This window comes from Trichechus manatus, unplaced genomic scaffold (assembly GCF_000243295.1).
Source record: "Trichechus manatus latirostris isolate Lorelei unplaced genomic scaffold, TriManLat1.0 scaffold00065, whole genome shotgun sequence".
Classification (NCBI taxonomy): domain Eukaryota; kingdom Metazoa; phylum Chordata; class Mammalia; order Sirenia; family Trichechidae; genus Trichechus; species Trichechus manatus.
The window spans coordinates 3,789,512-3,801,141 of record NW_004444001.1 but is presented as its reverse complement, the minus strand read 5'-3'; the positions used below and the strand labels follow the sequence as shown (position 1 = coordinate 3,801,141).

At 41.3% G+C, this 11,630-nt stretch overlaps 1 protein-coding gene across 1 annotated transcript in view; it reads right to left on the bottom strand.

Annotated features, from left to right (window-relative positions):
- Nucleotides 1-11,630, bottom strand: part of DNAH8 (dynein axonemal heavy chain 8) — a 383,298-nt gene that overhangs the window by 192,886 nt on the left and 178,782 nt on the right. Inside the window, 6 exon segments of the mRNA XM_023734112.1 lie at nucleotides 1,417-1,654; nucleotides 3,417-3,557; nucleotides 3,644-3,885; nucleotides 4,002-4,248; nucleotides 10,237-10,427; nucleotides 11,329-11,398. Of these exon segments, the coding sequence (XP_023589880.1) occupies nucleotides 1,417-1,654; nucleotides 3,417-3,557; nucleotides 3,644-3,885; nucleotides 4,002-4,248; nucleotides 10,237-10,427; nucleotides 11,329-11,398 (1,129 nt within the window).

Sequence of the window (11,630 nt, the reverse complement as noted above, 5' to 3'; positions counted from 1 at the left end):
TTAAGCCAATCTCTTTTGAGATATAAAAGAGAGAAGCGAGCAGACAGACATGGGGACCTCATACCACCAAGAAAGCAGTGCCAAGAGCAGAGCGCGTCCTTTGGGTCTGAGGTTCCTGCACCGAAATGCTCCCAGACCAAGGGAAGACTGATGCATCACAAGGACCTTCGTCCAGAGCTGATAGAGAGAGAAAGCCTTCTCCTGGAGCTGATGCCCTGAATTTGGACTTGTAGCCTACTAGACTGTGAGAAAATAAATCTCTTTGTTAAAGCCATCCACTTGTGGTATTTCTGTTAGAGCAGCACTAGATGACTAGGATACGCTTCAAAGCACAAATTTCACTTGATTCCCATTTTCAGTATGATTCTCCCATCCTCAAATGTGCCTGGTGTTTCCCAAGCCTGAAAACCTTATGCTTTACACTCTCCTGACGATAATTATTCAAGTGCTTTTGCCAGTGTGGGGTGAGTGCCGTTGTCTAGCAGCTAGTTGTCTAGGAACTGGAGGTCTGTTTCTTAAGCAGCCTTACAACTAGCCCTCCAGTTTTTAGCTCCACTTTCACCCCAGTGTCCAGTTCCTGAGCCTTTTGAGGGTTCTGTGATGTACACTGAATTGCTTCTCAACTTTTCCCACTGCCGGGTTAGGGCCTGCCCTTTGCCCAGTACACCAAATCGGTTGCCACTTACCTTCTGCTCTCTTGCTTTCCAGATTTTGTCATTGTTGTCCTTTTGAGTTTACGCATTAAAACGAAACAAATATCTTTGCTGTCATTTTAAAGAGGTTTTAGGAAGAAGCAGAGGTAAATACAGTTCTTAGGAAGCATGGTTTTTCCTCTCTGGGGCCTGGGCTCTGGATAGAGGCGCCAAGCTCAAGGGCATTCCTTTTAGGGAGAGGGGAGCTGCGCCCTGCCACATACAACAGGTTAGGGGCCGAGGTGGTAGCATTGGACCTTGCAGAGCTTGCTAAGTTATCAGGAGGAACCCACCTGCTTGGCTCACTCTCTACTTATTCTGACATCTCCAACAGGGAAGTTGTGGGACTGATCTGTCATTTGCATTACCAGGGAGGGGTTTGCATAATGAAGAATCTGTGCTCCTGTGCTGCTACTTTTTCTCTTCAGGCACTAGAAAGAAGGCTATGTAGGAGGTGTTGCGGATTTATTTATACTAGATCTCACTCGGGCCAGTGCAAAAGATGAGAAGGCAGGAGTCTCCATACCAGCCAAAATGCAAAATTCTACTAATTGCTTTCAGAGGTATGTCCTTTGTATTTATGCCCTTTTAAAAATGATATTAGCAATTGTTTTATTCATAATTGGTTTGATATTTCTGCATAGAAGAGTTTAGGGAAGCTTCTATGTTTCCTTTTTTTTAAAAAAAATATCATTTCATTTAATATGTAATTCAGACTGCTTACCATAATCAGTCACATAAAACTCATACATGGTTTGATTTGTGCCTTTAGGTATTTCTGGTAAGCTTAACTTGCTTTGGTGGCTTCGTAAAAAGGCCTCAAGCTTTTCCCGGTTGTCCAGTTCCAGAAGGGCCCCTAAACTCCACATGAGGCCGAACACAAAGAGTTTGTGAAGATGTTCAACGCATGAAACACCGCCTTCTTCTTTGGACGGTATTAAACCTTCCAGAAGAGTGAGAGACTGAAAAAATTTTTAAAAATGACAATAACATTTTAAAAGAGGAATGAAGAGGAAAGAAAACAAATATATTTCAAAACATTGCTTGGTCACTGTCCTACAGTCAACAGCATTTAGAAGAAAGACCAACCTACTTTAGAAAGACTGAGTGATCTGGAAGAAAGAATGCTCAAGTGTGGTTTCTACCCTCAGCTTGTGCCACTAACCTCTCTGAGCCTCGGTTCCCTTATCCGAGAAGCAAAAGGCCTAGACTAGATGTTTTCTTAGGTGGCTTCTGGTTCTAAAGTGTAATGGCTACGAATGTTCCAGATTAAAGATTTTGTTTCTTTTTTAGCATTTTGCAGGGGCGAGCAAATTATGGTCCATGGGCCAGCTACTTGTTCTTGTAAATAAACTTTTACTGGAACACAACTACACTCATTCATTTATACATTGTCTCTGACTGCTTTCATGCTACCACAGCAGAGTTGAGTGGTTGCAATAAAGAGTTGTACAAAGCCTAAAGTATTTACTATCTGGACCTTGGAGGGAAAATGTACAGCCCCTATACAGCATCAGAAAGAAATGTATACTACAGTAAGACAGTCTCAGTCTTTGAAAGTAAAATTAGTTCAGAATAAAATTTACACCTCTATTACGCCTTTTGGAGCCCTGGTGGCACAGTGGTTTATTACGCCTTTTAAGGAGATCTGGTGGTGCAATGGTTAAAGCGCTCAGCTGCTAACCAAACGTTTGGTAGTTCCAACACACCAGCCACTTCGCAGGAGAAAGATATGGCAACCCGCTTTCGCAAAGATTTACAGCCTTGGAAACCTCATGGGGCAGTTCTACTCTGTCCTACAGGGTCACTATGAGTCAGAATTGACTCAATGGCAATGGGTTTTTGGATTATGCCTTTTAAAGTAAATACTAAATAACTTGTTGATTTGGGCCGTATGTATCACTTCTAACCCACCAACACTTATTGACTGCCATCTCTTAAGCTAAAAGAGAATCGAAGCATTAAAATGGTAATGAGAGATCATCGATTTTAGGAGAGCCCTAAAAAATCTATATTAGTTCTGTTTTTTCCAAAGACTAGTAGAGAAAACCGAGTTAGGAAAAAAGAAATGCCACAAACCACTTCTCAGAGAATTGTGTTTTCCCTATCTGATGTATACTCAATTTGCAAAGCCAAATTTTACTACCCAGGTTTTCCTGATTGCCACAAGCTCCCTTTTTGTACTTTTCTATAAAACTGCCAGTTTTATTTATTTTGTCATCTCTCACTGTTGGATATATTTTTCTGGGACAGACTACTAGGCTTGACCGTGGAAAAGACAGTTCATTCCCTTTCCCCTGACAGCACCCTCTGAGAAGTGAAGATAGTAAAGGGATGACAGTAAGATCACTAATGAGATCTTTCAAAGGCATCAAACTCCTCAGTCTTCACAGCCACAGCACAAAAACATTTCTATGGACTGCAAGAAGTTTCTATTTTAGAGTTTTGTAAATTACAATTGGAAACCCTGGTGGCATAGCGGTTAAGTGTTTGGCTGCTAACCAAAAGGCCAGCAGTTTGAATCCACCAGGTGCTCCTTGGAAACCTTACGGGGCAGTTCTACTCTGGCCTATAGGGTCACTATAATTTGGAATCAACTCAACGGCAACTGATTTGATTTGTTTTTGTTTTGTTTTTTAACACTACAATTGAGTGGAAAAAAAAAACTTCCAAATCTAAGTAATGAATGTACCCCATCCTCCAAAAAAAAAAAAAAAATCTCACTTGCGTAATATAGTTACACTCTAAGAGCTGCATTTTTGGATTGAGGTTCAGTTTCATAAATGTATATGCATCTTCAAATGCTTTATCATACAAATTTAGGAATACAGAGGCTTCCTGTGCTGTACGCTTCTTCAACCATGCCTGCAGCAAAGAAATAGAATCTCTGTTTATTAAGAAAGTGAAACATGGGAAGACCTAGCATGCTTCTGCTTGTCTCTCATCCCCACCTGTAATATCGGCCTCCAGCTGAGGGCAGAGCTGCTGATGTAGACCATGCCCATCCGTGAAACCGTAGCAGGGGAGGCGTTCTCAATATTGTGGACTTCAAACAAAAGCTTACAGTTAGGGGCCATGGGGATGCGATCCCCATTAGCTAATGTTAGAGTTTTGTTGTCGTCCAGCACAGAATTTAAGTTCTCGATCCAAATGGCATCTACCGGGCCATCTAAAATGAGGAAAACGTTTTCACCTGCAAGTAATTAAAAACAGGAAATCGCTCTCTTAAAAAGAAGCTGGCTAAGCAAATATGGTGTTATTAATAAACTGGCAGGGAATAAATGGTCCCCAAGGAGGGTTTCTGGATACCTTTCTTAGCTTTTAGTGTTTTCCTCCACAGAGTAGAAAAAATCCCATCTGTCCAGTCATTGGTGGCAGTGTCCAGTCTGCCAAACATCTGAGGCGCGGTAATGGCTTTTGGATTCATTCGCATTTCTCTGTGAGGCCTTCCACATTCTGTCAGCGCCTTCATCAAAATTGTTATAACAGTCGTCTTCCCCGAACCGCTGGGACCAAGAGTCATCAAGCCATGACGTACCAGAGATGTCTCGTATAACTGCACAATTAAACAATACATGGAAAAATGTAACTTACGAGTCTCTCGCCGGCATTCACAGAAGTAATTTGCTGAAATTTGGAAAGCATTAAATAAGCTGTTTAGCTATGTGCTTTAAAATAACTAGTTCACTTGTACACCAATCTTCATTGCAACGTTATTCACAACGGCCAACAGGTGGAAACAACCCAAGTGTCCATCAACGGATGAATGGAGAAACAAAATGTGGTATATACGTACAAAGGCATATTATTCAGCCATAAAGAGAAATGAAATTCAGACACGTGCTACGACATGGATGGACCTTGACAACATTATGCTAAGTTGAATAAGTCAGACACAAAAGGACAAATGTTGTATGATCCCATTTATAGGAAATATCTAGAATAGACAGATGCACAGAGACAAAAAGTTATTAGTGATTACCAGGGGTTGCGGGGAGGAGGTAATGGGGAGTTATTGCTTCAGGAGTACTCAGTTTCTGTTCGGGGTGATGAAAACCTTTGGAAATGTATAGTAGTGATGGTTGTACAACATTGTGAATGTAATTAATGATATAGAATTATACACTTAAAAATAGTTAAAATAGGAAAAAATTTGCTATATGTATTTTATCACAATAAAATTTTTTAAAATTCAATATTTAATATTATTAAAAGATGAGAAAATGTAAAAAATGTTGTTTTACTAGATATGGATAGCAAATTAGCACCACATTATAAAACAATCTACATGATGGAGTAATGACAATGTGAAACTTAAATTATATTTGGAAATAAATAATTGAGGATCTAGTTTTTGCTTCTCAGACTACGAATCCTTGGGATTTGGGTTTGCTGATTTATAACAAGCAGTTTTTCCACGCAAACACTTTCTCGGTATCCGATGTGATCATACCGCCCCCTAGTGGTGGCAAGCGGCAACACAAATTATCACAGTGGAGATTCACGTTTCACATCTGCCCTCTGGTTCCCAGAAGTAGATCATGAAATGAAGATTCATGGGCAGGTGATTCATTCAGGGATTGCTCCCAGGAGGAAATGATAAGGGAGTGGGGGAAGTGGGACAGGAATGGGAAGAAGCAAGTTGTGATTTGGGGTAAAGTCCTGTGGAGGGCAGGCTTAAGCCTGATCCTTCGGGGGATCTCTGGCATGTAAGTCACAGCTCAGTGTTTGTCCCACCTGGAAGCAGGGGAGCTTGACTCTCCTACTCCAGCACCCCATAAGTCCTTCACTAAGGAGAGGCTAACTTGGGAGTGGAGTGGGGAATAAACTCCCATGCACTTCCTGTTCTTTGCACCTGATGACAAAATGGCTCCAGTCCTCCTGAAAAAAACAAAACCAAACCTATTTATTGCCTTCAAGTTGATTCCGACTTATGGTCACCCTAAAGGACAGAGTGGAACTTCCCCATGTGGTTTCCTAGGCTGTAAATCGTTATGGGAGCAGACTGCCACATCTTTCTCCCGCAGCGCAGCTGGTGGATTTGAATTGCCAATCTTTTGGTTTGCAGTCAAGCACTTAACCAATGCACTACCAGGGCTCCTTAGTCCTCCTGAAGGGGGTGGCAAATGAGGGCTGTGAGAAGCAAAAGCACACAGAAGATGAAGAAGGGGCACATGGAAACGGTGAGAGGAATTCAAGGAAACACACTGAGAGCATGGACAGTGTCTTTACAAAATCCTGGCTATAGTTGTCTTTTTTCCCTTTAAAAAAAAATTTGTGTGTGTGTGTGTAGTAAAGTATATGTAACAAAAAACTTGCCATTTTAAATAGTTATAAGTGTACAGTTCAGTGACATTAAGTACATTCACCATGTTGTGCAATCATTACTGCCATCCATTTCCAAATGTTTCCCATCAGCCCAGACAGAAACTCAGTAGTCCTCAAGTTAATAACTGCCCTTCCCCTCCCTTTCCCCAGCCCCTAGTAAACTTTTGCCTACACGACATATTTCATATAAGTAGGATTGTACAATATTTGTCCTTTTGTGTCTGTCTTAATTCACCTAGCATAAAGTTTTCAAGGTTCATCCGTACGGTAGCATGTATCAGAACTTCATTTCTCTTCATGGCTGTATAGTATTCCATTATATGGCTAGAGCACATTTTGTTCATCCATTCATCTGCTGATGGACAGTTGGGTTGGTTCCACCTTTGGCTATTGTGAATAATGCTGCAATGAATTTTGGTGTACAAATATCTGTTTGAGTCTCTGCTTTCCGGTCTTTTTGTTCTATACCTAGGAATGGAATTGCTAGGCCATATGGTAATTATAGGTTTAACTTTTTGAAGAATTGTCAAACTGTTTTCCACAGCAACTGCACCATATTATATTCCCACCAGCAATACACAAGGGCTCCAATTTCTCCGCATCCTACCCAACACTTGTTATTTTCTGTTTTTCTGATAATAGCCACCCTAGTGGGTGGGACGTGGTATTTCATTGTGGTTTTTATCTGCATTTCCCTAGTAACTAATGATGTTGAGCATTTTTTATGGGCCACTTGTATATTTTCTTTGGAGAAATGTCTATTCAAGACCTTTGCCATTTTTTTAACTGGGTTGTTTGTCTTTCTGTTGTTGAGTTGTCGGAGTACTTTACATATTTTTTGATAATAAATTCTTACCTGACTTACGGTTCCCAAATATTTTCTCCCATTTTGTATGTTGTCTCTCCACTTTCCTGACAAAGTGCTTTGATGCAAAAAAGTTTTTAATTTTGATGAAGTTCAGTTTATCTATTTTTTTCTTTTGTTGCTTATGCTTTGGTGCTATATCTAAGAATCCATTGTCAAAAACAAGGTTTTGAAGATTTACCCCTATGTTTTCTTCTAAGAGTTTTATAGTTTTAGCTCTTATATTTAGGTCGTCGATGCATTTTGAGTTTATTTTCATGGATGGTGTGAGTTATGCGTCCAACTTCATTCCTTTACAGTTTTCCCAGCATCATTTGTTGAAGAGACTGTTCTTTCCCCCACTAAATGGACTTCGTACCCTTTTCAAAAATCAATTGGCCATAGATGTACGGGTGTACTTCTGGACTATAATTTTCATAATTAAAAATAGAAGTCAAAGGTCTCACGACTTCAGTTGTTCACCTAAATTTTAGACGTAAATGTATTATCACTGTAACCCATAGTTAAAAGTAATAAAGGCACTGCTCTCACATTATGTTTGAGAGTAATGTTATTGACATGAAAAAAGAACAAAATATTCTAGACTCCCACTGTCTTAGTCATCTAGTGCTGCTATAACAGAAAGACAAAGAGAAATTTATTCTCTCACACAGTTTAGGAGGCTAGAAGTCCAAATTCAGGGTGCCAGCTCCAGGGGAAGGCTCTCTCTATTGGCTCTGAGAAGGTCATTGTCATCAATCTTCCCTGGTCAAGGTACTTCTCAGCACAAGGACACCAGGTCCAAAAAACATGCTCTGCTTCCAGCTCTGCTTTCTTGGTAGTAGGATGTCCCCCTATCTCTCTACTCACTTCTCTCTTTTTTATCTCAAAATAGATTGACTCAAGACACAACCTAATCTTGTACATTGAGTCCTGCCTCATTAACATAACTGCCTCTAATCCTGCCTCATTAACATCATAGATGTAGGATTTACAACACATAGGAAAATCATATCAGATGACAAAATGGAAGACAATCACACAATACTGGAAATCATGACCTAGCCAAGTTGACACACATTTTTAGGGAGACACAACTCAATCCACAATACCCACCCATAGAGATGACTAGGGTTTTAGTACTCCATACACTGTACGTATATCATATATGAAATACTTTCCCAGAAATTTAAGTAAAGAACACATTTAAAGTGATTTCTAATACATGTGTGAGGAAAAATAATTAAACTTCTCCCAAAATATTTCCTTGTAAAATTTGGATATATCTCATATATCTGCACATCTGAAAAACTGGCAAAAAACCAATAAGTCTAAATAAGAGCTGTTATTTTTCAAATGCAGTTTTCAACACTCTCCACAACTTTAGCTTCTTCATTTTCTGAAAGTCCTGGAAAACACTCCAAAGCATCAGGCCCATAGAGATTTAACCCTGTGTCTCTTTTACAGCTTCTCAACTCTGCTGATAAAGTAATTGGGTAGTCATCACAAGGATAACAGCAATGTAAAAATGGTGTGGGGGCATTGTCCAACCTCCTTGTCTAACTTCGCAAGGGTGGAGAATCATCAAGGTTATCAGCATCAGCCAAAGGCTGATTCCTGTGAGATGGAGGTCACACATACCTCCTTCTCTCCAACCTTTTTACCAATTTGGATACCAGCTGTCCCTCCCACAGCACTCTACTTCTCTGCTGGGTTCAATAATTTGTAGCAGTTCCCACACAGAACTCACAGACAATACTCACAGTTATGGGGTTTATTAGGGAAGTAACAGGCTACAATTTGGGATCAGGATCAGGAAGCATGTAGGCAGAATCTCCCTTCTTCGGCACAGGGCAGCTCTCTCAGCTCCTCTCAGCTGTGGAGGGCTTCTCTTGGCCCCCTTGGGATAGGCCTCCACTCTTGGCCCTAGGCTCTTGGCCCCTGGGCTTGGCTTTGCTTGGGCAAGTGTTACAAAGCTCTCTAGCTCCGCCAACTAAGTGCCCAGAGTCACCCTACTCTGCCAGGAAGCCTCCTGCCCAAAGGCACTTAGCTCTCTCACTCCATGGGTCGGCAAGCCTAGCTCTGCTGACAAGTGCCCAAAGGACCTCACTCCACCAGCAAGCCTCCTGCCCGAAGGCTCTCAGCTCTCGTGCTCCATAGGTTCGCACACCCACTGTAGCTGCCTTGCTCCGTGGGTGGGAAGCCCATCATGCCATCTCACACTGGTCTCCTGGTTCTGCTGTCACTATTTCTCTGCCACTGCTTCTCAATGTCTCGTGCCATCTCTGGTGTTGCAGCCCTCTCTGTCTCCTGGGTCTAGGAGGTTCTCAATGCAGGGACCCCGGGTCCAAAGGATGCACTCCACTCCTGGCTCTTCTTTTTTAATGGTAGCGAGGTTCCCCCTTTGCTCTGGGATTGGCTCTTTTTTTATGCCTAGCAGGATGACAAAACTGACCAATCCCCTCGTTAGGGTTCCATATACCTTATTTGCATGGTCCCACTCCCACAAGGGTCCCATGCACCTTATTTGCATTATTAGCAAGCTGCCCAATCCCCTTGGTGGGCCACAAAACAACTTATTTACATAGTCCCACCCAATCATTATGTGGGAGTCACAAGACCATGGATGGCTACAAGGACCATATTAAGCAATTCACTGCACCACAAGCAACATGATGGACAGAAAGATGTCAAGAGACATAGGCAAAGTATTCAAGTTTTACTGTAGGTGAACCAATAAAACCAGTTGCCATTGAGTCAATTCTAACTCATGGTGACCCCCTGTGTGTCAGAGTAGAACTGTGTTCCATAGGTTTTTCAATGGCTGATTTTTCAGAAGTAGATCACCAGGCCTTTCTTCCAAGGTGCCTCTGGGTAGACTCAAACCTCTAACCTTTCCATTAGCAGCCAAGTGCATTAATCATTTACACCACTCAGGGACTCCGTACACGAAGTGGCACTCCCAGATTTTGAGGGTTCACGCCCCATTAAGGTTCCTAGCTGCAGTGACACTGCCAGATTGGCACAAGAAGCCCACTGGGTCTTTCCATCTCCCCAAATTTTTATAATCTACTATCCCTTTCCAGCTGTTCTTGAGATTACAGGCCACAGTCAAACCTTCTCACCAGGAGTAAGTAACAATGCCAGTAAATTGCTGCTTGGTTACTATGAGGCAGCATAAATCCATATGCTCCTTCTATGACCAGCACATCCCCCTGAGGACTCTTTTTGCAATGATATATTATAAGGTGTTTTGATTCAGTGTCAACATTTACATCAAGTAAGACCAGTATCATGTTTTCTTCTGTTCAAACGGTGATCTTTAATGGCACACGCTATTGTTATATTGATGATAGATAAAAATTTATTTACCTGCACAAGTTTGAGATTCCAAGGTGGATGGTTAATTAAACCTTCTTCCGCAACCTGGTTGGCTACTGCATCTTGCAGGTCTGTGTAAGTACTACTGTCTAGCTGTAATCCTGGAAACAGGTCATTGATTAAGCTGAGGAACAGCGGTTCATCTTCATCAACCTAAAATGTCATAGATTGAAACAAATTTACTCACCCAGTCAACAGATACTTATCAACTGGCTAGTATGTGCATAGCACTTATGGCCAGAGAATCATGTATTATTCTCCTAACCATACCTGTATCTTCTAGAACTTTCTCCTGAACAACACCACTGAATCCACATTACCTATAGCATTGTAGCCAAAGTTCCTTGGCATTCAAAGTATTCCACAATCTAGCCTCCATCTACTGCTCCAAGGTTTGATCTCATTGCTTTATCATGTGAATACTCTGCTTCGCACAGGCAGGTATACTTGTTAACCCTAAAAACGTGCAATTTACCGTCACAACTCTATGAGAGTATAGCATTAGTATTTCACATTTAAATTAGGCAAATATCCATAGCCCTGCATGACTGGTTCATACGTTGGCTGGAAAACTCCATTAAAGCCATGTTTCGCTTCCTGAGAAGCAGTAGATTTGAGTAAACAATGTCATTAATACATAAATCACCCTATTACCAACTGCTAAGTATTTCCTGATTTCTCCCTATCCTACAGGCCTCCCCTGATACTTTCTTGAATTCTTGCCTAGGAATTTCAAGAATACCATTATCTAAGGGAGGCAGTGAGGTGTACTGGAAGGAGCAGAGGATTTGGCATTAGAAAGCCTTGTGGGCTTTCATTACAGTTTCTCAACTGACTGTGATGATAGTGTGTGAGTTCCCCAAACTCTCTGAGTCTCAGCTCCCTCATAAGTAAAACCGGGATATTTGTACCAGCCATCCATATTCCACAGAGTTGTTGTGAGGCTCATCTAAGACATGGAAAGGCTTTGAAATAGCAATGAACTTCAAAGATGTTAGTTGTTGGGTTTTGTAACTAAAATGTGAGTTTCATAAGAACTATTTCTTCCTCAGCCTTGTACCCACCAGGGTCTGGACACAATACCTAGCATATAGAGAAGACCTGGAATAAATATCACGTGAACCTGTCCATCAGCTAGTTCAAAACAGCCTGGCTATAATTATGACAGGAATGAAAGCAGCAAAATAACTAGTATAATTTCCACAGCAAACTTCTAATGCATTAATGCAAAACAGTAATCGTGTTGGTGTTTTGAGAGAGACATATCAGCGATAAGCTAGTCACATATAGAGAAAACACAAAGTTCTCATGGCTCCCCGTGAGTCCAGATTTTCAAATTAAGAGTTTCTGTTACATTATCAATAGCGGATTGGTTGCTCAGTGGT